At 34.6% G+C, this 27,120-nt stretch overlaps 1 protein-coding gene across 1 annotated transcript in view; it reads left to right on the forward strand.

The window, feature by feature from the left end:
- Nucleotides 1-27,120, forward strand: part of atp10a (ATPase phospholipid transporting 10A) — a 116,155-nt gene that overhangs the window by 31,924 nt on the left and 57,111 nt on the right. Inside the window, exons 3-10 of the mRNA XM_056460733.1 lie at nucleotides 2,730-2,934; nucleotides 5,585-5,670; nucleotides 17,033-17,139; nucleotides 20,062-20,193; nucleotides 21,359-21,489; nucleotides 23,412-23,664; nucleotides 24,643-24,860; nucleotides 25,171-25,365. Of these exons, the coding sequence (XP_056316708.1) occupies nucleotides 2,730-2,934; nucleotides 5,585-5,670; nucleotides 17,033-17,139; nucleotides 20,062-20,193; nucleotides 21,359-21,489; nucleotides 23,412-23,664; nucleotides 24,643-24,860; nucleotides 25,171-25,365 (1,327 nt within the window). The remainder of the gene's footprint in view (nucleotides 1-2,729; nucleotides 2,935-5,584; nucleotides 5,671-17,032; nucleotides 17,140-20,061; nucleotides 20,194-21,358; nucleotides 21,490-23,411; nucleotides 23,665-24,642; nucleotides 24,861-25,170; nucleotides 25,366-27,120) is intronic.

Genomic DNA, 27,120 nt, shown 5'->3' on the forward strand with positions numbered 1-27,120 from the left:
ATCAGTAATACAGTTAAACGTAGGTCAGAGTTGATCTGAAGGTGAAGTTTGTCATTTTGTGACCTTGCAAACAGAACTAGCAGGTGAAATGTCAGTGATTTTTGGCTGTGTTGTTTATTGTGTCATTGATTCAACTTCCTCAGAAGGCTCAAGTAAACCTCTTGGTGGCCATTTTTTCACCTTTCCTCTATTGCCAACTCATCTATTGACTCCTTCTCCTTCCCTCTTAAAACACAGAAAATTAGCTTTTCCTCTGGGTGGTACACAACTCTTGACGCCGGGTTTGTGTAAGAGGTCACTTTACGTTCTGGTGTGGCAGTAATGAGTAGTGCTCTTATGAGTGGAAAGGCGGGAAAAGGAACAGAAGGAAGGTTTGTTTAGTAGCAGCACTCAGGGAGCCAGAGTCCCTACAGCCATGTTTACCCGAGCCCTGTAATATTATTTTTGTCCTCCTGAAATAGGCGTTGTTGCCCATCATGTTAGGCCGGCACCATGAACACTAACTTCCTAGTTTTGAATGGGGTACAGATGTGGTTTGTTTGTTGTTCAGTCCCTTGTGGAGATTTTGGTGTTTATGGATGCATTCACTGCTGATGCAGAAAACAAGAGAAATATCAGAGACTCCTGTCTAAATAGGGTTATGGTGGATAAAGCATATTGTAATAATTGAACACACTGTTTTCAATGTGAATGTTTGTTTTGAAAATCAACAGCTCTCTTGTGAGGAAACAAAGAAAGGTTTTTGTCTGTCTTGATGAAGTTTTGAGCTTTGTTTTGTGTCATTACCTCAATGTCAGGCTTTAGTCTTTATTCAGCAGTCTTTGTTAGCAAGCATGACTAACTACCAGCTTAAGGCTATTTTCTCATATATATATATATATATATATATATATATATATATATATATATATATATATATATATATATATACACACACACAGTTGAAGTCAGAATTATTAGCCCCCTTTTTCTGAACATAAGTTTTAATAACTCATCTCTAATAACTGATTTATTTTATCTTTACCATGATGACAACTTTTTCAAGACACTTCTCTACAGCTTAAAGTGACATTTAAAGGCTTAACTAGGTTAATAAGTTTAACTTGGCAGGTTAGGTTAATTAGGCAAGTTATTGTATAATAATGGTTTGTTCTGTAGTCACAATTTTGATTGTTCTTTAATAAAAAAAATAGCTTAAAGGGGCTAATAATTTTGTCCCTAAAATAGTTTTTTAAAAAAATTAAAAACTGCTTTTATTTTAGCCGATATAAAACAAATAAAGCTTTCTCAAGAAGAAAAAATATTATCAGACATATGTTGAAAATTTCCTTGCTCTGTCAAACATCATTTAGGAAATATTCAAAGAGGGAAAAAAAAATTCAAAGGGGGGCTAATAACTCTGACTTCAACTGTGTATATGTATATATACATATATCTTTAATTATATACTGCTATTCAGCTAACATGAAAATGACTGTCATATTTCCTAGTTCTTCCAAAAGCCCGCCCTCAAGAGGCTCTGATTGGTCAACTAACATGATTCGCGGATCGGCTTCATGTCACCAGGAAAAGCTAGTTTACATCCTTGCTAGAACATACCGTTAATGCTAGACAATATGCATGTAATAGATCAATTTTAACAAATAAAAATACTTACAGGTTGTGGCTCAGAGTTTCTGGAAGCTGTCCTTTATTAAATAGCTGTATCTTTTTTATAATTCTCTGGAACATGATTAAAATTAAATTGTAAGCACGTGTCTCTTTGTGTCGTGTCTTTTGGAAGCCCAAATACAGAAACAGAACAAGCTCAGCGTTTGAACGGCATTTTAGGTTTCTCTGCTATAACATTACAGCAACTCTGGCCATGCCCCTCCGCTGCACAGGATGTATGTGCGTGGTGAATGTGCGTTACCTGAAGGGTTTAAGATCTCATTAACCCAGATGTATTTTTTTGTAGTCCCCAAACTGTTCGCTGTAGGCTAAGCTTACTCTGTAAAAGCCAATGTCATCGAACATATCACGTATTACATTCAGAGATAATGTTTATGTTCACACAGCTACATTAAACATCAACTAAAGTTTAAAATATGATATAGTAGTGAACCACCCCTTTAATGTTCACAGCACCAGTAGTAATTTACCACATAATTTAATCAATAATATTAACATGCATATGACATTCTCCAACATAAGAGATGGTAAAGTCAATCTCAATTTAGGATTAAAATCAATGAATTGATAGTTAATATTGAAAGGCATGTATGCCTATAGAAATCTGGAATAATTAACATACAATTATCTTTATACAAATTAACAGATTAAGATGGATTGATATAAGAAAAGTAAACCGTGTTCAAGTAATATTCACAAGATTATTTAAAGTAAATCTTGTTGGTTCAAAATGAAATCAAACTGAACTGTGATTAATTGCTAAAACATAATACATTAAAGCTAAATTAAGAATGTTAAATTGACTCAACCAATCAAACTTGCATTAACTTTATGTAATTAACTCAAGTTTACTGAAATAAGCATTTTTACTTAGATGCAGCCTTGCTCCGTTATGTGGAACCTGTTAAAATAAATTGAAATCAAGCCAACACATCTTTATTTTTTAGTGTACTAAATATTAAAAGGCATTTATGCCTGTAGAATCTGTAGGTGAAATAATAACACCTTTTTAATTCGCTACAAATTGCATTTACTCTTCTGTCTTGTGCCCTTTGTAGGAGTGAAAAACGGTATGTGGAGAAATACTGGAAGGAGGTGCGGGTTGGAGACTTCATTCGTCTGCGCTGCAATGAGATTCTGCCGGCGGACGTTCTCCTGCTCAGTAGCAGTGACCCGGACCGTCTGTGTCACATTGAGACAGCCACACTGGATGGAGAAACCAACCTCAAGCAGAGGCAGGTGGTGCGCAGCTTCATCGACCTGGTAAGTGCTCAGGACTGCAGTCTGTTTGATTTTAAATCCTATAAGTAGAGTAAAGTTCGGAATGGAAGCTTCCTGGTGTCCAGAACAGTTACTGCGTGTGTTCAGCTGGTCAGCGTTTGCCCACCGAGATTACATTAACCATTTCACACCAGCCGTCAAAGGCAAATATTCATTTCCTTCTAGGAGAGTTGGTCTGAAAACCGTCATGACAGAAACCATATGGTAAAGTTCACCCAAAAATGAGTTGCAAAGTGTTCGTGTTGCTGCAGTCATGTAACATTAAAAAATTGTGTAAATAACCGCTGGAAGTTTTGCAGTATGATGAATGATGATGACTTTAGTTTTGATTGGGCCATCTATTATTCACTAAAACACTGTGAGGCTATGTGAAATACAGAAACCCATGTTATTATAGATGTTATTTATTATAGATGTTGTAAAAATCACATCCTTTAGATTTTTTTCAGTAAAAAAATCAATATTAGTCTACATGCTTTCATAGTTTACAGGAATTTACTAAAATGAACATTCTGGGCCAAAGAAAAAAATTAATTCTGTTATTCAACCAACACTTGAACCAATAATAGCCTGTTAAATGTTTTTGTTTTTTTGGAGTAAGTGTACTATTATTACACTTTTTTTAATTTCATATTATTGACTTAATATATATTTATGAATTGACTAATTTAATATAGTTTAATAAAACAATCACACTTTGAGTTTCTAAGGAAAGTATCACAACAAATTGGACAGAAAATATTTTACAGGTTGTCCGCGGGGTCTTATAAAGTTTTAATGTCTTAAATTTCAAAAGCAAAATTTTAGGCCTTAAAGTCTTAAATTCACTGAAATATTGTGTTGTAGGTCTTAAAACATTTTAAACAGGTTTTAATTTTCCTTTATCCAAGTAAAGCTACCCAATTATTCCAACATCCATCCAATCACCAACAATTATTTATATATATCATTTATATGTTATATATCAGTGCTTCCCATGCATAGACTTTACTTGGGCAGGCTGCCCATGTATATTAACAGCCGCCAAAGTATATTTGGTGGTGACACATGAATAATACTACTATTATTATCATCCATTTACACTTTTTTTTGTATCCTACCAAAAAAGGCAAACATTGACGATCGATTAACCAGTGGAAAATCTCTCACTCTGCAAGTCTCCTACTGCTGGTTCTGTGTGTGCGAGATCAGTCAACACTCACACAATCTCACATACTCTGCAGACCCACAGAAACGCGCCTTTTGCGACAAAATGTGTCCGACCGTAGTTTCTGAATCTCCTCAAATGTCTGAGATTCTGCTTTTGCTTTCGCTTTCTAAAGTTACCATTATTAGTATGCATTTTTGCAGCCGCGAGAGAAATATTAAATGATTAATTATTTAATGAACGACTCTAAACTTTACTATATACTCGGAGAGAACAAAATTACATCTGTACTGGCTGAAAAGTATTTGTACGCCATTAGTATTGGTTAATCAACTAATTTGCCATATTTAAATCTACACATTTTATTTTTGTAATTAATTTTTAGCAATATTGTCTTTTTTCTGTTATTTATTTCTCATTTGCTGTATATTTTACTAATTTAATGATGGTGTGTGTGTGTGTGCGTATGTATGTGTGTGCGTGCGTGCGTGTGTGTAATTTATATCATTTTTTTATTGAAAAGAGCTAACTTTATTAGATATTTTTACAGCAAATTGTCTTATTTAATTGTCTAATTAGGGAAATAAAACTAAAAAAAACAATTACACAAATCCTAATGATAATAACAGAGCAATATTTCCCTTTACATTTAATATTTACAGATGTAAAGGGGAGTTGACGTGATATTTATAAATAGACATGGAATAGGCAAGGTTTTATAACAGAAATGTTGAATAGGAGTTATGCTCAATCCATGCAGACAAAAAGCCAACAAATAAATATTTCTGCTCATTCATGTAATTGTGTCCAAAAGAAATATATTTTTAACAACGTTAAACTTGTCATTGAAAAAAAAGAACATTATGTTGTAAATACAACTAGAGTTTTGACGCATTAAATAACTTAATTAGATTTTTATTTGCTGTTGTGACAAGCAAAAAAAAAAACAACAACTAGGCCATTAGAAAAACTCCTCCGTGTTTAGCTCTGTATAAGTCTAAAATTTCATTTATGATGGTCTTGAAGGGTCTTAAATTTGACTTTGATGAAACCTGCAGAACCCGTTTAGGACATGCTTATATTAATCTCCATTCAGTTCTTTTCAGCACAAGCAAATCAGCGTAACTTTTTTTGACACATAATCAAAACAAGATGACTATTTTATGAATACTGAAAACAAAACATATTTTATGTAAAAATACAGGCAAACGTCAATGCATAGCCTCTTACAGAGATTTCAGAAAACGCACAAATGCTCAGAAAACTGAAATAAAAGCTTCATCAGAAATTGTTCATCTGCTGAAAAGTTGATTCCTGTAGTAGACAACCTAGCAAGTCACAAAAGATCTTGTTTAAGCTATTCATATACTTTCAATTTATTGTAATAAAAAAATCAATACATGATGGGGGAATAGTCTTCCATATAACTTTACTGTTTTATAATTCTGGCTTGAGAGATTTCTGATTCCTCATTTTTATTTTCAGGACTGTGAGTTTGACCCATTAAAATACAACAGCGTTATTGAATGTGAGAAGCCAAACAATGACCTCAACAGATTTCGAGGATACATGTAAGTATAATGCCTTTTAAAGGCTATTATTGCTTCATTTGTGGCCCAGCCTATTCATTTGAATGGAAGTTGCATTTTAGGCTTAATGTCATAAAAATGTCAAATTCATGTACACGGTCTAGCGTCTGTGAATTATGAATTAGTTTGACCCTAACAATGCATGAATATCTAATAGCTAATATGTTATCCCATCTGGAAATTTGTGGTCCATTATATTCAGTGATTTTCTGTTCTATAAAACATCTACACAAAGCAGTTCTTTCCACTGTTTTGTTTTGCCAGCAGTTATTAAAATTCCATTAGAGCCGAGATTCAAATAACCGGATGAATGGTTAATTTGTGACCCACATAGTCTAGTTCAATATAGTTGTAATGGTGTGCGGTGTGGGTTTCTCTTACTCCAGCATTATTTTGATGACTTTTTGAACCCTGTTATTCTACCTAATTATTCTACAGTATTCACCATCAGCATTCCCTGTTGGAGGATTAGAGGAATTGGTCATAAAGTCTTTACTAAAGCTAAAGATTAGGTTTGCTGATGGAAGGATTCTGTTAATAATACTGGCACGCTCACGTTGAGGTATCTGAATAGTATTTGGAGCCAGATCAGTCTCAAAAATAATACATTTACAAAGTGTAATTTAAAGATCCACAACACAATTCACATTCACAAAATTTAATTTGTTAATTCAAAACACGATTTAAAAATACACCAATCCAATTTGTAAATTCAAAACACAATTCAAGAACACAAATCCAATTCGTAAATTCAAAACACGATTCAAAAACACACAAATCCAATTCGTAAATTCAAAACACGATTCAAAAACACACAAATCCAATTCGTAAATTCAAAACACGATTCAAAAACACACAAATCCAATTCGTAAATTCAAAACACGATTCAAAAACACAAATCCAATTTGTAAATTCAAAACATGATTAATAAACACAAATTCAATTCGTAAATTCAAAACACGATTTAAAAACACACAAATCCATTTCGTAAATTCAAAACACGATTCATAAACACACAAATCCAATTCGTAAATTTAAAACACGATTCAAAAATACACCAATCCAGTTCGTAAATTCAAAACACGATTCATAAACACACAAATCCAATTCGTAAATTTAAAACACGATTCAAAAATACACCAATCCAGTTCGTAAATTCAAAACACAATTCATAAACATACAAATCCAATTCGTGAATTCAAAACGCAATCATAAACAAGTATCCAATTCATAAATTCAAGACACTATTCATAAACGCACAAATCCAATTCATCAATTTAAAACACAATTCAAAAATAGACAGATTCAATTCGTAAATTCAAAACACGGTACATAAATACTAATTTAATTTGTAAATTCAAAACACGATTCATAAACGCACAAATCCAATTAATTTGGTGAAAATATTTATGAATTCACAAATTGTATTTACAAATTAGATTTTGTAAATGTGAATTGTGCTGTGCATGAATAAATGTCATTTTGTAAATGTATTATTTTTGAGACCAATCTGGCTCCATATATATATTAGATTCAAAAAGTATGTTCTAAGGATTGTTCTACCTAATGGGTGCCATTTTTGACCCTTATTAATATAATGGTCCTTGTTTATTGATTGTAGTGATAACCAATGGCATTTGTTATTATTGACATTTTTTCTGAATATAACAACACAATTCTTTAGTCATTTAAATATCTCCTGACTTCTGTTTATTTTTAATAATATATTAAAATCAAAAGGATCAAAATATCACAAATGTGCATATCACAATGGTCCTGATTAGGGCTGCACAATATCTCGTTTTAGCATCAATATTGCAATGTGTCCAACCGCAATAGTCACATCACAGGATCTGCAATGTTGTATTGGTATTATAGTTGACGAGGAGCCACAGTTTACTCATGGAGTCATTTTAGGTTTTTACCATAATGGAGCAAATGTTTAGCATTTACATGTTTGAGTCCTGTTACTGTATAAGCATATCAGAAGAGTTTAAAACATTCAGGCGCAAAGAAGTGTACCATTCGAAACATTAATAAAAACAATTTAATTGAATTATTTATACAATGAAGATGCCACATAGTGCTATGTTACATTTGATTATTCAATTTCTGTACCTCAATTCTTATCAAATAGAGCTATTTAGATCATTTGGTGAAGTTATATTGCATTATATATCACTGAAAAACAAAGCATCGCAATGTTTTCAATTCCAATTTCGTGCAGCCCTTGTCCTGATTACTATTACTATGATAGTGGTACTAAACGTTTGGGTTTCATCCCTGCTAGAAGGTAGTCGGTGTATACTTGGTTTGTACTGGCCTTAATATAAAGTATCTGTTGTAGGGCTGCCAACAGACCCTTTTCACATTTCCGGGTTTCTCAGGGGTGGAAGGCATCATACCTTGGTAAACAGTGAATGAGAAAGTACAACAATTTTTTTTTTTTTTTATTCCGATTTGCTGAAATAACAATAGAAAAACACCACGATGGTGTTATCAAGACTTGTGGTGTGAGATGGTGTGGTGTGAGACTGATGTCGGCAGCCAGAGGAGAGAATAACGTCACATTTACTCACCCCACAGATGCTGCATTAGAAACATCTTGCATACACGGTAATTTGTTTAGTTTGTAATTTGACGCAAAGATGATATAATACATACATAAATACATATCAATGTTCATACGTTTTTTTTAAAATCTAAATATTAAAAACTCTCAAGAATTTAAGATTATGATGACCATTAAACGCCTCATAACAGTCTTGTGAAAAGAGTCCATAGTACAATGTATAAACGATTTTCAGCACATCAGGCAATATAGTTACAAACTATACCAGTGGAGCAAAATAGTGGTGATATTTATTTTATATATTTTTGTTTATTTGCTTGGTTAAAATGTCTGATTTGTTGTATGTAACAGTAAAGCATGGCTGTTCAGTCTTTTCCCACACTTTCTTTTACTCACACTTTGAATATCGCAGTATTTAAGATGCTATGACTAGGCCCACACGGAATCTGTGCATGCAGAAATGCACACATTTTTAGCCCATCATTGAGTCTATTTATTTACTTGTGTACATGTGTGAATTTATTTATTCAGTTTTTGAATTAATTTCAGTAGTATTATTGACTAATATGAAAATGTTCAAATGATTTATTTACAATACAGTTTGTCCTTTGGTAGATATATGCGAGACTTGATTTGTTTAGCAAATAAGTGCATCTGATTTGATTTGTATTGTAAACATTTTATAAAAGTTAAAAAATGTATAATTTTTTTATTTTATATGTTAAGTTTTTAGTTACGATACTGCCAAAATCATTCCCCATGAATTTTTTTTTGTTTGTTTTTGTTTTTTTAACAAAATTCTGCACAGAAATAGCAAAAAATGTCTGCATATTCTGTGTAGCCCTAGATACTATTCATCACGTCTTTCTTCCATATTGCACAGCCCTGCTCCCATTTCTTACATCCCATTTGTAATGTCCCAGGTAATTTTTCCCCACTTTTTATAAGGCACTATTCTTCTATACTAGGGCTGCACAATATTGTTTCAGCATTGATATCGCAATGTGCAAAGATATGCAGTGTTAAATCTCGATTTTAGTTGAGCAGGAGCTACAGAATTGTAATTAATCACTGTATTTATGTGGAATTTATACAATTTATGCAGCAACAACAAAAATAATTCTTACTTAGAATTTTTGTTTTTATTTCTAGTCCAAATATCTAAATTTCAAAGCGAAAGGAAGATTATTTAACTCACCCTACTGGCACATAATTTAGCTTGTTTTAAGGAAAAAGCCTAATTTCATCTGGCTTTTAAAACAAAACAATATTTACTATATTCACAATATTACTTGATCTAAGAATTATTTTTAGATATTTGGACTAGAAATAAGACAAAGAAAAGCATTTTTTTTTTTGCATTGTGATCATTTTATGTACCTGAAAACTGTTAGACTGCTCAGAAAACGATCAAAAAGTCCTATTCAAAATATCTTGCGAAACTGTATTTATATTGCAATATTTATAGCAGAAAAATTAAATATTGCAGCACCCGATTTTTCCAATATCATGCGGCCCATTCAATAAATGAAATAATAAAACAAAGATGTACAAAAACTGAAGGATCAGTGGATCATTTTACTCTGCACTAAGCTAGGATAAGAGTCTTTTCAATTGTATTTCGAATTTTTTTTATTTATTGCATGTTATGAATTTTATTGCAATAACCCTGTTTCCATTAATGCTGGTCAATTGCCATGGTATTGTGAATATTTATAGAAATATTACCATTACATTCTAAAAAGCCTTATATTTTCTTGACCTTGGAAGATGTCACACTGAGTTACTGTTACTGTTCTGTCAGTATAAATACATTATTTATTTGAAAGTTTAAAATCCAATGAGAATGTTCTTTAAATCACTTTAAAATCCACCCGTTTCATAGAGTAAATCCCTGTGTTCATTCTATTTTCACTTCTTAAAAAGACCTGTTAATCTGCTGTTTAGACTTTCAAAGTGTGGATTAAGATTATTCTGTGTTTATCTTGCAGTCTTAAAGTCTTAAACGCTGTCTAAACCGTACAGGTCAGAGCCTTGGGATTAGCATACATAATATATTTGTGCAGAAGCAAACCTTCAGCGCAGTCGTGGCTTTGCAGGCTGTGTTTAGATGAAACCCTGCTGCACATGGTATGGTAAGGACAGCAGGGCCGGTGAATCAACTGACAGGAACCAGAACGATTATGACATTTATTTCCCTGGATGATGGAGAACAGATGCTTCTGGTTTGCTGCCAGCATTTTTGTCCTGTTACCGCAAAGTGGCTTACCGGAGCAAAAGGGGGAACATAATGCACCGTGGGCGCCAAGGACCGTGTCTTGTTGGAGCGACAGATTATTACATTAAGATAACATCCCAGCTGGTGAATGTGCGCAGTGCAAACTAAGGAGACGATACCTGCAGGGCTGCAGCATGTGTGCAGGTTGACTTCATTGAGCCTGTCACTTTAATGGGAATTGCTATGTAACTAATGTGCCCTTTAGGTGGAGTTGTAATTATGAATTCAGAGCAAATGAATGACGTTGTGTTTGCATGTGGAAATCTTTAAATTCTTAAATGTTAGTTTTAAGGATATCTTATTAGCTAGTGTGCTCCAAAACTAGGGCTGCATGATATTGGAAAAATCTGGCATTGAGATAGTTAGTTTTTCTGCGATATATGTTGCGATATGAACACATTTCCACCAATGACTTGAATGGCCTGTTTGGAAATAAATTATTAAGTTAGATTGAGTGGGGTGATTTTTGTAGGGGTCTGAATAATGTATAAATAATTAATAAACTAATAGTAAGCAGAAATAATTACAATAGAGCAACGGAAAAAAGTACAATAATTAATAATTAAAACTAAAGTATTCAGGTACAGAAATTGAATAATTAAATATCAGATGTAAAACAAGACTGTGTAGTCATCCTTTTATTAATATTTCAGTTAAATTAGTCTTCATTAAACTTACAAATGTACTTTTTGTGCCCGAATGCTCTTGAAATGCTTTTAAAACACATGCTAATGATAAACTTTCACTCTGTTATGGTTATAATTAGGTGATTTTAATCAAACTCAACATTGCATATACTGTGATGTGACTATTGCAGAGACGCACATTGCGATATCGATGCTGAACTGATATGTTGTGCAGCCCTATCCAAAACGGGACAAAATTCGCATTTGTAAAATATAAAACGTATATAAACATCCAAAGCCTGCAGTTGGTCACTTTTGCCTAAATGGATCAGCGGTTTTATTCATGTCACCTCATACTTTAGTTTCTCATCAAAATTTCTGACCAATCAAATACTCTCTAATACTGCTTTTCATTTGATGCACTAAAAACGAAATGCTATTGGTGTTTTTTTTTTGTTTGTTTTTTTTTTCCTTAAAAATGGAGGAGCTACTCTGTCTCACCCTCTCGCATCAAATATCATACAAAAATACGCATTTGAAAGCACTTTATAGGACCTTTAAAGTTGAAGAAACTTGAGATTATCAATTTGATAGTGAATTAAAAATTACAAAAACTGTAATCTTTATTTGGGATTAAATGTTCTACCTATAATCTGTATAAATTGGGGATGTACCAATAGACAAAAATGATGGTTTAGTGCGTACTTCATTTTTAAATTAACAGTACAAACAGTATGTATTCTGTACATCTGGGACTTGAGTTACTAAACAAAAGTCCTTTTTCAATTAAGTATTTTACTGAAAGAAATGATATTCTGTTTTTAATGAAGAAAAATTATTTAGCTATTTTTTTATAAAATTTAATTTATTTATGTAGTATAATTTGATTCAATTCTATAAACTATTTAAGGATCTGTGTTTATCACTTCACTGCAATATTAAAATCTATGATTAATTAGTTATAATCATCAAAGCTTAATTAAAAGCATTTAAATTACTTTAAAAGGCAGTTTTTAAATTAACATTTTCTACTTATATCACAGGTTCTTGCTCCTTTTTTCCAGGGTGTCCGCAGGGTGTTAAAGTATGAGAATTTGATAAATCAATTTAGAGGAAATTTAAGGCCCTTTAAAAGTATTAAAGTCTCAAATGCTATGTGACATGGTATTAAAATGTGTATCATTTTTTATTATACAGTGTTTGGTTGTATGCTAAAGTTTGTCTGAATTTAATCTTTGAATATTGGAATGATGTATAGTTTATGAAATACATAATATCCTGCTAGATTTGACATCATGTTGCTTTGTTTGCTGCAGTAACCAAGACAATATCACTATTTCTGCTGTTCTATAGACGCCATCTGCCTTTGCTATTTTATTATATGAATAATGTTTTAGTTTAGTATTAGTTTCTTACACGCTGTATTTTGTAAATATACTGCAAGTTAAAATGTCGTGGTTGAAACAAAGTGACTATAGGGTCTTAAAATGTATGGAAAGAGTCTTAAAAGGTATTGAATTTCACTCTGTTTTTGTATATACCATGTTTTTACTAAAACAGTAATTTACATAGTGTCTTAACTTGGTGTCTATCTTTGGACCAATTGTATGGAAATCTTTTGGAATTAATGATGTGTTACAACCCTAATATTTATATAGATCGTTGTCGGAGTGGTTGTAGTAGTATTAGTAGTGGTAGTAATAGTTGTCATCGTCATAGAAGTAGTAGTTGTAGTAGCAGCAGTGGTTATGGTAGTAGTGGTTGTCATAGACGCAGTAGTAGTAGTCGTCATCGTAGTAGAAGCAGTAGTAGTTGTAGTAGCAGCAGTGGTAGTAGTAGTAGTTACTGTCGTAGAAGTAGTAGTTGTAATAGCAGCAGTCGTGGTAGTAGTAGTTGCTGTCGTAGAAGTAGTAGTAGTAGTAGTTGTAGTAGCAGCAGTCATGGTGGTAGTAGTAGTAGTTGTTGTCGTAGAAGCAGCAGCAGCAGCAGTAGTAGTAGTAGTAATCATCGTCATAGTAGTCATCGTAGTCGTAGAAGCAACAGCAGCAGTAGTTGTCGTAGTCATTGTAGCAGCAGCTGTAGTAGTAGTTGTCATCGTAGAAGCAGCAGTAGTAATAGTCATGGTTGTAGTAGTCCATGTCTTTGTAGCAGCAGCCGTTGAAGTAGTAGTCGTCATCATTGTAGCAGAAGCTGTAGTAGCAGTAATAGTAGTAGTAGTTGTTGTCGTAAAATTTAATTTTTTTTCCAAAATGTAAAAAAAAAAAAAATCTATTATTTTAACTGCATAGATTTCAGTCTTTTTCATCCTTTTTAATTTAGATACTGTTATTTGGCTGACATGTTGAAATAACAAATGTCCAGCTCTGAGGAATGAGCTCACTTGCATGAAAGCAGCATATTTACTTTGGTAGGGCAGAAGCATGACATCATGACAACTGACTGACTAATACCTGTTAGCATCTACCCTGAGCTGCAATGTGAAAGGCAGCAAACACCTAAACATTTCACACTTGTCACTCACACCTAAAAAATTAAAATGGCATCATTGACTCAACCGCCATGCTGTTGCTAATCAGTGTGACTTTCACAGTAGATGTTTCGAAGAATGTGTTGGTGTGTTTGCTTGTATAATGAAAGTCAGTGGGATCAGAGCTAATAGTGGATGAATGGATCCATTGATAGATAGAGAGATTGTTGGGTAGATTTATAGATGGGTAACTGAAAGGAAAGGTACATAAATGGGTAAATAGTTAGTTAGACAGATAGAGAGAGACATAGTGAGCTGGACAGGATAGACGGAGAAAAAGCAGCATTTCCCCTTGCATTATATTAGGTTGCGCATCGTTATTTAGTTGTATTTTCTAGCACCAGATTCCAACAGAAGTCATTTAAGGGTCCTCACAGAACAGGGGTTTGTTCTTTGTACGTGTATTGCTTAATTAGCTGGATTTGGGTATTGATGATTTGACACGATCCGGGATCGTTCCGTTCTTCAAAACTCATCCAAGAGAGCAACAAGTCTAGTAGCTCAAACCTGCTCGGGAACAGGCTTATTTCAAATAAACAGGATTAGATGTGTCATTTCAAGCAAAGGTAATACTGATGGTATGTACCCAATGCTGATATATTCTTACAGTAGTAACCTATAGGTTCTATACACTTGGGAAAGTAGTAAAATAGTTTTTAAAAATGTATAAAAACATTTATAATTTATAATAATTCATAATATTTAATATTAAATAATTAATAATATTTGTCTATGTACATATAAGTTTAAAAAAATAAATAAATAAAACTTATGCAATCTGCACATAAAAGTACAAAAACGAGGTTGTTCTCCCCAAGGGGATCAAAGAGGAAATGTATTAATATGAGCTTTTTTATGGGCTATGCGAACTATTTTAAGGTACCGACCCAGCTTTAGTACAATTTTTATATGATAATACACATGCACAATGTTCAACTGTTTTTTGTTTGTTTTTTATAAAGGAATAATAATTTAGGCAGTCATGCACGTTTTGACAGCTAATGCTAGTGATTTGATGCTTTGCAAAAGTTGCAGACACCTTTATTGATGCAAAATGAATTTAAATTCCTTACGCCGATTAAAAACTTGAGCAGTCCTAGGCTACTACAATAAAGAAAATCCTATCTAAAATGTAAAACTAAATAAATTGCTAAATACTCTAGACACATGAAAGTGTAAAACCTGCAGCTCACAACAAATTTGTAAAGTTATTGCGTATCATATTTAACAAACCTTTTCTTACGAATTTTATACAATTTTGCTTGCATAGATAATTGAATATTAATCAGATGATGTCATTATGCTGCTTTGCCGTCAGCCAATCTTTGCATTGCGGATTATGATTTCGACTATTGATAGATCACAACACACACACAGATCTCAGATAAGTTCATGCAGACATTTAATCTGATTCGCAAACTTGTTTGAAGAACCAAATTAGCCAGAGGCCAGTTATGAAGATTAAAAGGTCCAGGATCTGCCAAATCATTTTAGATCATTTAAGCGAGGTACGAAAAACGGCCCCCAGGTGTATACTTTATTTTATTAAACAAACAAAATAGCCTTATTATTCAATAGCTATGTTTCCGTCCAAAAATGCTCATTAACTACTGCGCCAAATAGTAATATCGCATAAAGACGTGCGGTAAAGCAGTGTTTTCATTCAACAAGTCAGAGAGAACAAAATCGTCACTTCCTGATTAACTGGTGCCAAATATCAAAAGCAAAAGTAGAATTTGCTGTGGTATGAGAAGCTGCGTCAATCTTTTCTTTATTGGTTAGTCATTTTACACACACTTTTATTGTCACATGATCTCTTACAAGAAAATCACATGACCTTTTTTAATGCGCATCCTGGAATTTGTTTGGTATGCGTTTCCATCGTAGTTTATGTTAATCTTTTCTTATCAAATAAAAAGTTTATCCTACTTAGTTATGTGCACGCGTTTTTTATGCGAATTTCAAAATTTATGGGCATCTTGTCGTTTCCATCAACCGTTTTTTTATTATTTATTTATTTATTTTTTAATTTATTTTATTTAATTTATTTAATTTTGCGCACATTCAAAATGCGCATTAAAAAATTGGTGGATGGAGACATAGCTAATGACATACAATCATTTTATAGGCACAAGATGTAATGACATGTAATGACTGGTCCGTACTTGACTAGCCATAGTTTGACCCCTTGGTCAGTGGTCCTGAACTGAAATAGAACTGTGAATGACAGCATGAAGCTTACAGATGGCTAATTTGAACTTTGTCTTAAATTAAAACCAGATGTGGTAAAGATAAATATACTGCTATTGGCTAAAAATACAAATCTTGCCAGATGACTTGTCAGATAATTGACAGAAGAAGAGTTCAGCAACAGCAAGCAGCTTTTTAACAAACAGCTGTAATCCTGAATTTAGCACTGGGATTAGTGCTTGCATTAAAGCTTATTGAGTTCCCGCCACAGGTGTTTAACATTCAGCGCTCATTCAGTGGGGGTTAATTTGCATTTGCCGCCATTTTATTGGGAAGCTTAGCCCTGAGGCCTCTTGAACTTTTTCCCAGTGTTGGAATCACACACAACCTTCAGAACTGAGGTCTCGCTGGTTTGAAGGTTTCACTCTTTCGATCTCATTCATCATGAGAATCATTTCGCTCCGCTCATGTCTTTTACAATGCAGCTTTGGGGTTTTACAAAAAAAAAAGTGCTGCCACTGACTGAACATGAGATCCTGTTGGCCTCAGGGCTTTACCTGTGTGCAGAGCCGTTTTACCGAGGTCATGGCTTAACTATTGATTTTGTGCTGAGAAAGAGAGATCCTGAGGGGAAACCCTGTGGACTGTCAACTGTGATGGATCGATGCTCAACGACAAGCGATACAGCATTATGCGGAAATCCCTTGGAAGTTTCTACAGCAAATGGTTGTAAAGGCCCTCGTTGGCTTTTATTCTTATTTAGTTCAAGCAAATGAGGAGAGAGGAGTTCAACTGGATCTTTTTTTCCTTCACTTTCGTCAGTTGGTGAAGTTTGTTCCTCACCACTGGCTTGCTTGGTTTGTTACTTGTGGAGCTGCACATTGATGGATTTGCTTATCAGTGTTTAGTATTACAGCAGTAAAATTTAAACCACACTGAACTGAACTTCAACTCTGAAAACTGGACTGACACAGTTTCAATATACTAGAACTTCTGTGTTAAGCTGCTTTGACACAATCTACATTGTAGAATCGTTATAGAAATAAAGATGAATTGAATTGAGTTCAGATTGGAGCTGGATTATGTGTAGTACACACCAGATATGTTGTTTTGTAATTCTGGTGAATGAGTCTGTGTGGTTTGTATGGCAGAATTCATCGCAGTGGGAGAAGAGACGGCCTGTACAAAGACAATCTGCTGCTCAGGGGCTGCACCATTCGCAACACAGAGGAGGCTGTAGGAATCGTCATCTATGCAGGTATTCTTGCCTTTCTTCTTTTTTGAAACAGAGCAGAGCTTTTTAATCTCCATTTGAGGGCTGAACTATGAAATTAATCATTTGAGGTTGTTCAGATTACTCCGGTTGCTCTAAAATGAGAAAATGAATTGAAAATGCTTATATGTTATAACATATATAAAAAGTTAAAACCTCATTAAAGTGAAAATATTCAATTAAATTGGTTTGACTGTCAGACTCATTGAGCAGCATTATCTAGTTTTCTGTAATTTAATGTCAAAACATGAACATCAATGTATTGTGTAATAAATCTACCCAACATTTTCTATATATTAAAATGTATTAAAATGAGTCATTGTCTGCGAGAAGGGTCCCAAATGAAATCAAATATTTAATTAATAAATCTAATGAAAAGTATCATATTTTGTTAAATATTCAGATATTTTTTTATTCCTTCACAGGTATTCTTTGAGTATGCCCTTTACTAACATTATTTGGTAAATGAATTTGTTGGTAAATTATTTTTCAATCCAGATTACTAATTGTGAAGAAGGTAATAGCTAGTGGGTAGTTGTAATTTAAATAAATAATGTTTATTTATTAAAGTAAAAAGAATTGTGAACTGTGTGTAGGTGTAGTATGTCCACAGTCATACTGGAGTGATAGGAACACAATAATCTTTTTATTTTTTAATTTCCTGAAGTTAAAATGGGATCCAAACCCCTCCTATTTTGAGGCCGACCGCAACGTGAAGTAGGAGTGCAGTTTCACCGCCCACTGAATAGATTGACAGCCGCGTATAGACTGATTTCACGCGGCTGCCATTTTTAAAAGCAGAATCGAGGCTGCGGTGGGAAGAAACCTGGAAGTATCGTTGGGAGTTACATTAGAACGTTGTGTACTTGGCTGTATATCTTATCAGCGAATAGAAAGAGACACAAATTTATCATTTCACCGCCTTCTGAGTGACCCGAAGGTCCGTTCTGAATGAATGGTGAAAATATAAAGGGATATCAGAGCTCATTTTCAGCTAAGTTAAGGGAAACGGCACTAGTTAGCTAACGTTTTCTTTCCCAAACACACGTTTTAGATGCCATTTATCAAACTCAAGTTAATGAACTGATTCTTTCACTATATTAGACTTGTCACGTTACTGAATTAAAAGAAAATTTGTCAATTTCCCGCTAACATTTAAAGCACTGTCGATGGCTTTCTTAAAACAGCGCTGATTGGCCATTGTGTTCACGTGCTCAACAGATATGCTTGTGATTGGCCGAGAAGGTCATCAGTTCACCCTCCGCTGTTTACTGAGCACAAACACAGCCAAGCGATCTGCTTGATGACTCTACTGATCCTTATGGCTGTTTTGCGCTTGCGCTCCAGTCTCCGTGTATCTGTGTTTGCACTGGGTGAAGAGCGGTAAACTGAGTGCAAACACAAGATACATGGAGACTGGATCGCGAAGCAGCCGTGAAGATCAGTCGAGTCATCCGCGCTCAGCGGCGCTTCAATTTTAACTTAGCGGGAATTAGACTGTTTTAAAACTTCAGTACCGGGACAACACGAGGGTGTGCTACAGAGGACTGCAGTGTTTATCGCTCACCAAGTTACATAGGCTGAAGCAGGGAAGCGTCCCCTCTGTTTACCTGCTGCCATGAACTGAAGCCTAGGAGGACACTTGAGCATATTACTCTTACAGAGCTTGTGATGTTGTTTGATGCTAAATTGCTTTTAATTGTTTAAATTAAACGTACTGACTGATATTAAAGTGATGTTTACACCATATCTGTATTTTGAAATCTCGGCAACAGCTGGAGGTTTGTAGTCCACAGCATGTCACTGCAATGTTTACAGTGCTGGTCCTATACTTCCGCGTTTCTTCCCACCACAGCCTCGCTTTGGTTCTTTAAAATGGCGGCCGCGTGAAATAAGCGTATTACCATGTCTCCATAGTAATGCATATAATCATATCAATAAGGTGGGATGTGCTCAAAGCAATTGGGATTAAACCATTTTTAAAACAGTGCATGTTTGTCATAAAGTGTGAGTATAATAAAGTGTAAACATAGTGTAAGTGCATTTATAAAAGAAGACTCCTCAATTCTGGTCTGTGTATGTTAAATCAGGTTTATTTTGTGCATTAACATAATGGATATTCATATAGCAGTGGAGATTAACGTATATCCTGTCACATTTGCTGTGCAAAAACAGTGCAAAGTTAAACGCACACGGTGAGTGTGTGCGTGAACTTTGTAGCGACACTGTGTGTGACTCATCGTTGCAGAAAGGTTTGAATTAACTCCACAACAAATACATTACATAATAATTGGGGAAGTTCTTACTGTTGTATATATCACAAACATTACAATAGATCTGCTTGCTTCATGTCTGTCACTGTGCTGTTTATCTGACGCAGCAGGAGATGGAGACACTCATCAGAGCCATAGTAAGAGATCTCTGTGGCTCTGACAGGCACTCGGGATCCATAGGCGGGGAGAACTAGCTCATTTGCATCAAAGGCACAGGCAACAAAAACAGCTACAATGTGCTCAGAGCTGAAAATTTCAATGTTATAACATGATCTGATGGGTATTTTGAGTTGAAACTTTACAGACACATTCAGGAGACACAAAAGACTTATCTTAAATCTTGAAAAAGGGGTAAAATAGGTGCCCTTTAAATAATAAATATTATAGTTTTATCTTATTTGAAAAGAAGCAAAAATACATGACGGTTCGTAAATGTTTGCTATTAAGTTTACAAATAAAATAATCATTTCAAAAAGGAATTTTTATATTATGTATGTCTTTTTTTTAAACAAGTTTACTTTTTTTTTACTTACAGTTTACTTGCAATGTAATTAATACCAGATTTATTACATGACTGGTGTAGCTTCTATTATCTTTACAAAATGTTAGTGTTTTCCTCTGCACTGGTTTTCAGGTCATGAGACAAAAGCAATGCTGAACAACAACGGCCCTCGTTATAAACGAAGCAAACTGGAGCGGCAGATGAACGTAGATGTGTTCTGGTGTGTCATCATCCTTTTGGTCATGTGCCTCTTTTCCGCCATAGGTATGTTACACTTTACTTCAACACAGTTCTCACGAGTATTGTGATAAGTTAGTTTAGTGAGATGTTCATAAATTTTGCATTTTTTTGGTTGCAAAAGGGTGGCTTTGTTTATTACAGTGTTAAATTTTCATCTTGGTTTGCTTTACTTTGCAATCACATAGCATTCAAAGTGCTCCAAAATGTCATGTGAACACAACTGTTTTCTCATTGGTCAGAATGCACCTGTTTATGCTCCACAGGCTTATCGTAGCTCTATCTGTAGCTGTCATAACACACTCTATGTAGCCAGCATTTCCACTGATAAGTTATGCATTTCATTAAATTTTGAAAGAGAGATGCGATTTATAAAACAGTTAGGGCTGCAATCAAGTCTTCATGCTTGGAATGCACAGTGAAGAGCAATTAAAACAACATTTTAAGATAAAGAGCCTCTCCTTATTTTTTTTAAGCTGTGATAACTAATGTGCACACTCACAGAATCAGACACCGCTACCTTTTATATAACATTTTCAGGTATGAATTATGATACAGCTTGGTTCATTGGTCCCTTAGGTCAGATTGCTTTCTCACCTTATCTGAACCACTTCAAAGTTCGTTTTTAGTCGGACCATGATCACTTTATACTGGTGAAATTAAACTAATTTTAGTTTTAGCGTGGATCTGAGCACAACTAATTCGTTAATTTGTTTGAGCAAGCTGGGGCAGTAACGTAAATACAGCAGGTTTTGAAACAAATGCTTCAAATAAGGTGTGAAAACATTCTTAAATGTACATTTATGATATTAGTTTTTGTTGTTCTTAATGTCTTGCATAACAAGAAGCTCTTTCGCTGCTAGATTTATCTTTTGTGTCTAAATCAGAAAATAAATCAAATAAAACAAACAAGATTACACTGAGCAGGCATACAGTAATGTCCATTACAGGATAGTGTTATTTAATACATATAGCATTTTCAACAAAAAAAATGCTATTTTGATGCCTGTGACCATGAAAGAAAATGCAGTGGTTGATAAATGTATCTGATTTAAGGAAGCAATTTAGAGGAAGCAGTGTTTTGGTTTCTGTAAGCGCTTTATTGGACATTTCCAGTATCTCTTAAATAACAATACCCATGATTCCATTTCACATGCCTAATGCTGTAAAGTGTTTCTGAATCCTTCTCTAGGACATGGCCTGTGGATGTTTCAGTATGGAGATAAGAGGCCTGTCTTTGACGTCCTCAGCCCAGAAGGAACAGACTTATCTCCAGTGGTTTCAGCCATTTATCTCTTCCTTACCATGATTATAGTATTCCAGGTGAATAACAAGTGTTGTGAGGGCAATGTTGCAAAGGGCTTATGATTAGCTTTTATTTTTTTTAAAGTGCCATGGAATGAAAATCTGGATATACCCAAGCATAGCTGAATAATAATAATAATAATAATAATAATAATAGTTCAGTACATTAAAATAACATGGAGTGAGCCTCAAACACCATTAGTTGCTTGTTCTCATGTAAATAACAGTAAAAAACAGGTAAATCAGATCCAAACACTGCCTGTGAAACACTAACTGCCACAAGCAGCTTTTGATTGGCCACAATGTTTCCTAAGGAGATTATGACAATGATATATATCTTTTCCTTATTTAAAGTTTATCTAAGCTTAGATTAGGGCTGGGCAATAAAATCGATATCTGTACACAAGAATCTATTATTGTCAACATCCATAATAAAATAGTATGTAGTTTCGGTATTAAGCGCTATAGTTTTATTAAAATGAGGCTGCTGAGCGCACGCCTTGGAAGCAGTGCTAATAAGCTTGGGGTGTAAGTTTGTCATTTCCAATTGAGGCGCGCGGCATGCACGACGCACACATGGGAGAGACGTGCATATGGTGTGCAAGTGGCGCGCACGTGACGTGTGCATTTTTTTTTTAGGTACACCTAGTTGAAAATTATCTGACCTTTTCCGATGCCCCGAGCGGACCGCGATTCATGCAAGTAGAACTAACCAATCTGCTTTACACTTTGTATGGAATGTACACATTTCAGTAATAAAGGCAGACTGATTACCTCATACAAACACAGTGTATCCAAACACTGCAGTGCTTATTGTTCTCCATAAACTTGCATCAGAGCTGCAGCAATGATTTGTCAGTTTGTCATCCTCTTAGAAAACGGTCTCCTAGTTACGAGAGCCGCCATAGAAAATGGTAAGGAAAGCACACGCTTGCACTTGTCACTTCAGGTCAGAATAACAGCACACAAAAATGAGTGCTGTGTAGCAGCAGAGGAGATTAAATTAAAAAAAGGATGTCGTCAGAGTGGCTTTTGGTTTCTTTTCTTGTGCATTCCAGCCACTAGCTCCCAATCTGAAATAGATTTTTAGCATAGAGGGTAATAAAGTCATTCAGCTTCACAATTTGTAATGTTGCAGTATGTATTTGAAAAATGATGGTTAGTTCCTTTACTTAAAAGCTCAGATTTGATCATCATAATTTGTGTTGTTGACAGAGTTTGAGGTGTTGATCTACCTTTACCATTGCACACACTTTGTAACTTTTATTTATCAAGTTTAGGAGTCTCTGTAACACTTATGTTTATTGTATTATAAAGAGAACAGATATTTTGTTCTGTTTAAATGTTTTTGTTTTTGACTAGTAAAACTATTTGCCTTAGTAATGTTGGTAAATTAAAATAAAGTGGCTAAATAAATAATAAATCCTAATATTCTTAAATGTATTGTTAAAAAATATTCAATAATTATCGATATGGAATTAAATGAAACATGATACCATGATAATTTTTTTGCAATATTGCCCAGCCCTAGCTTAAATAAAGAGAGAAAGCGAGCAAGCACATCAGGTACGGACGCTAGCTTGTAAATAAGAGCTGAGCTCATTAATATTTATGACTATTTATTAAATAGAGTCAAAACTGAGCTTTTCATATTAGGGGTAATTCCTGTGGTTGTAAATGAGCTTAGAAAACTGTATCTGTTTTTTCCACTTACTTAAGCCACGTGATTAATATGTAGATATCAGAGAACAAATTAACATATTAAATCAATGCACTCCATGGCACCTTTACTGCATAATAAATCTAAATGTTGTAGATTTTAATAAAAATTTGGTTTTGGATTGTTTTTGTTTTTTTACTTTGTTGTTGTAGAGTTGCTGGTAGAAATTATGACCCTGCATGATTTTACACCAAATCTCTCCTTTCTCTCCTTGTTGCAGGTGTTGATCCCAATCTCGCTGTTTGTTTCCATTGAAATAGTGAAGATATGCCAGGTGTACTTCATCCATCAGGACTTGGAGCTTTACGATGAGGAAACAGACTCTCACCTGCAGTGCAGGGCTCTGAATATCACTGAAGACCTTGGCCAGATGCAGTACATTTTCTCTGATAAGACCGGAACGCTCACAGAAAACAAGATGGTGTTTCGCCGTTGTACTGTGGCAGGAGTAGAGTACTCGCACGATGCAAATGGTTAGTGCTTGCAATGCTGGTGATGTGTCATTTTCATTTTGTGCACACAACATCAGTTCTCTGTAGATGAGGGCTGTCAGTCAATGTGAAATGAGAGTTTCATAATTCATTTAACCAATTAGTGTTATTAATCGTACTGATTATAATTAATGTCATGCCCCCAAATGAAGATCATTAAGACGCTAGTAATGGTTTTATTTAGCACGGATAAATTGAATTGAATAAAAGTGACAGTAATGACACTTAAAGGGCACCTATGATAAAAAAAAAAACATTGTTTGTAAGCTGTTTGGACAGAACCGTGTGTAGTTATAGTGTGTCCACTGTCATATTGAAGTGATATAAACACAATAAGTCTCTGTTTTAAAATTTCCTGATGTTAAAAAAGGATCCAAATCCCTTCCATTTTGAGGCCCACCACAACATGACGTAAGAGTGCGGTTTCATGTCTGTCACTGTGCTGTTTATCTGATGGGTGTTTTGAGCTAAAACTTTACTTAAAAGACTTATCTTTAATCTTGAAAAAGGGGTTAAATAGATGCCCTTTAAACTGAAAGTTCATTCAAAAATAAAAATAAAAATTCTGTCCATCTCCACTTTTACAAAACCTGTTTGATTTTCTTTTCCCTCTAGTATTAAATTACTGTTGTTTTTTAATTTTATAAAATGTAGTTATAAACTTAAATGTTTAGCAACATTGCTCTTTTTACTTTTGCTTAAATAATTGCAGCCCTATAAAGTGATCTTACATGTATGCTATCGCTTCAGTTGCTAAATTACCATGCTACATTGACGGCACTAATAAATAATCAATATATGCTTTAATATTGGATGTGTATACTATTGAATATTCACTCTACCCCAAATGGACATTTTAGAAAATGGACTAGTATTAAGAAAACGAGACAAAAGTCTTTCAAGAAGCTTCCAATTATTGACAAAAAGTTTCACCAGAGCTAACGTTGTGTCTTTCCACAGCAAGGAGACTTGCTATGTACCAGGAGGTGGATTCAGAGGAGGAGGACTGCACATCTCATGGTGGGACTCTTCCACGGCGGGACAGCGTCGCTAGCCACCAGAGCGGAAAAGTAGTGTTGCGATCACAAAGCACCAAATCTCACCGTCGCACCGGGAGCAGAGCTGAAGCCAAACGGGCCAGCATTCTATCCAAACACACTGCCTTCAGCAGCCCCATGGTCAGCAAACACATCCTGTCCACCAGAAAAGGATAGATCAACCAAAAAAATGTATTTACCCTCCACTTTCTTTCCTTTCTTCAACTGAAGTAAATGGCTGATATTTTGAAGACCGGTATTCACTGACTTTCATGGTATTTTATTTTCTATTGAGGTCAGTTGCTACCTATTTTCAACATTCCTCGAAATATCTTTCTAACAGAAAGAATAAATGGAGGGTAAATTTTCATTTTTTTGGTGAACTGTCTCTTTAAGCTCAGTAACTCTAGGTTTGATGGAATTTAAAAATTGTATTTGTCTGTTTTGACAGGAGAAGGACATTACTCCGGATCCCCAGCTGATGGATAAGGTGAATGAGTGTAGCAGTCAGATGGAGTTCATGCGTTTTCACAGTCAGTCCTTGAATCAGATCCCGCCTGACCTGTGTGACGTCTTCGACTTCTTCATCGCTCTCACTATCTGCAATACTGTGGTTGTTTCTTCACCAAATCAACCCCGGCAGAAGGTATTCAATCCATTTGAATTCAGTTTATTTGTATAGCGCTTTTCACAATAATTACTGTTTCGAAGCAGCTTTACAGAAGGTGCACGTTATTGCATTACAAACAAAGTCAGAAAAGTTAAGGAGTTGTGTATGGGCAGACAATATATATAGAATATATATTGTGTCCCTCCAAAAAAATGTAATGTCTGTGTACAAGCTATGCAGAAGACATATCACTATACATTTGAGGTTTACTATTTTATGTCGATAATGGGCTCTGTGCACAGCTAGAGTTTTAAAGCCAAGTTAAATAGACTTAAGCATTCATTTAGTTGTTCAAGCGTAAAATGAGATGAAAGATCATTGTAACAACTAGCGCCTTAAGTCGCAACAAGCTCGCGCAGTATATCTATATCTAAGGTCAAGGTAAAATTTATTGTCTACTGTAGGAGAAATTTGTTTTAGAAAAAAAGGTTCTGCTGTACATAGACACCAACAAGACAACATTACTATGGGTTATACTAGATGGTATGCTTTCGTTTAATTCACATATTAGTAATATTTCACGATCTGCCTTTTTTCACTTACCTAACTGTGCAAGACTTCGCCCTTCACTATCCTAACAAACTTCTGAAGTGCTTGTACATGCTCTGGTTACATCAAGGATTGATTATTCCAATTCCCTCCTATCTGGTATCCCTCTTAACCAACTTCACAGATTACAGTTAATCCAGAACTCAGCAGCTAGGGTAGTCACCCGCTCGCGTGCTTCTGAACACATAAGTTCTATCTTCAAACTTGCATTTTTATTTCATGCTGTTATACATTGCTAACAGATGTTGAAGTCATGGACAGTGGTTTAAAAATCAGATGTTGTTTTTATGTCAGAACAACTTAAGCATCTCTAGTCACAAAATTCTTTTTGTCTCTTGTGTGGGCTGTGCCGTTTCCTGTGGTGGTTTTCTTCTATTTGTGTAGGAGCAGCTTCCTGTTTCTGTTGAAGATGTGTGGCCTGTCCTTTAGTGTGTAATCTTGACCTGTTCGTTTTTTGAGCTTCCCCCAAATTCCACTCTGTCTGGTGTCTTTCCAGCATTAGGTTATGACCTGAATCCTTTTTACAAGTGTATATGGAGGATCTGGCAGAAGCTGCAATCAAAGACTAACCCCCATCCTTATCATACATGTCGGAGCTTGAATGGAGGGCTTTTCATTTGGTGATAATTTAGTGTATTTAGCGATAATAAGGCCAGCTGAATGTTCTGCTGTAATTCCTCCATTTTCTAATTCTCTATTCTGCAGTTTCTAAAACAAAGATTTTTTTTTAATTAATAAATAGCGTTTATTAAGTTGGAGTGTGGAGAATTCATAAGGTGACTTCTGCATGAGCCATACCATTATTTTGACTAGGCCACAGTTTAAATACTTCTCGTGTTCTTTGTGTTGGAGAACTTTTTACAGCTATAACAGTCAGCTTTGCATTTCTCAGATTTATAGTTGAGTAAAATGACATTTTCGTTTAATTCTGGAAACTATAGATGACTTTTCGTTCAAATGTCAAATAAAAATGCATGAAAATAAAACAGTACCATGTTTTCAGAGTTTGTATTTGTTTTTAGATTATTATTCTTATACTTTTATCAGGAATTACGCTGATTCCAAATCACAGCAAATGAAAACATTAGAATTAGGCTGATACCCCTTATTGATCAATATTGAGCAGAGAGCTGTGAAGTTCCTCCAGTACCTGAAGCGCAGTGATGCCAACTCATACCAGGC

Source organism: Danio aesculapii, chromosome 6, assembly GCF_903798145.1.
Source record: "Danio aesculapii chromosome 6, fDanAes4.1, whole genome shotgun sequence".
Classification (NCBI taxonomy): Eukaryota; Metazoa; Chordata; class Actinopteri; order Cypriniformes; family Danionidae; genus Danio; species Danio aesculapii.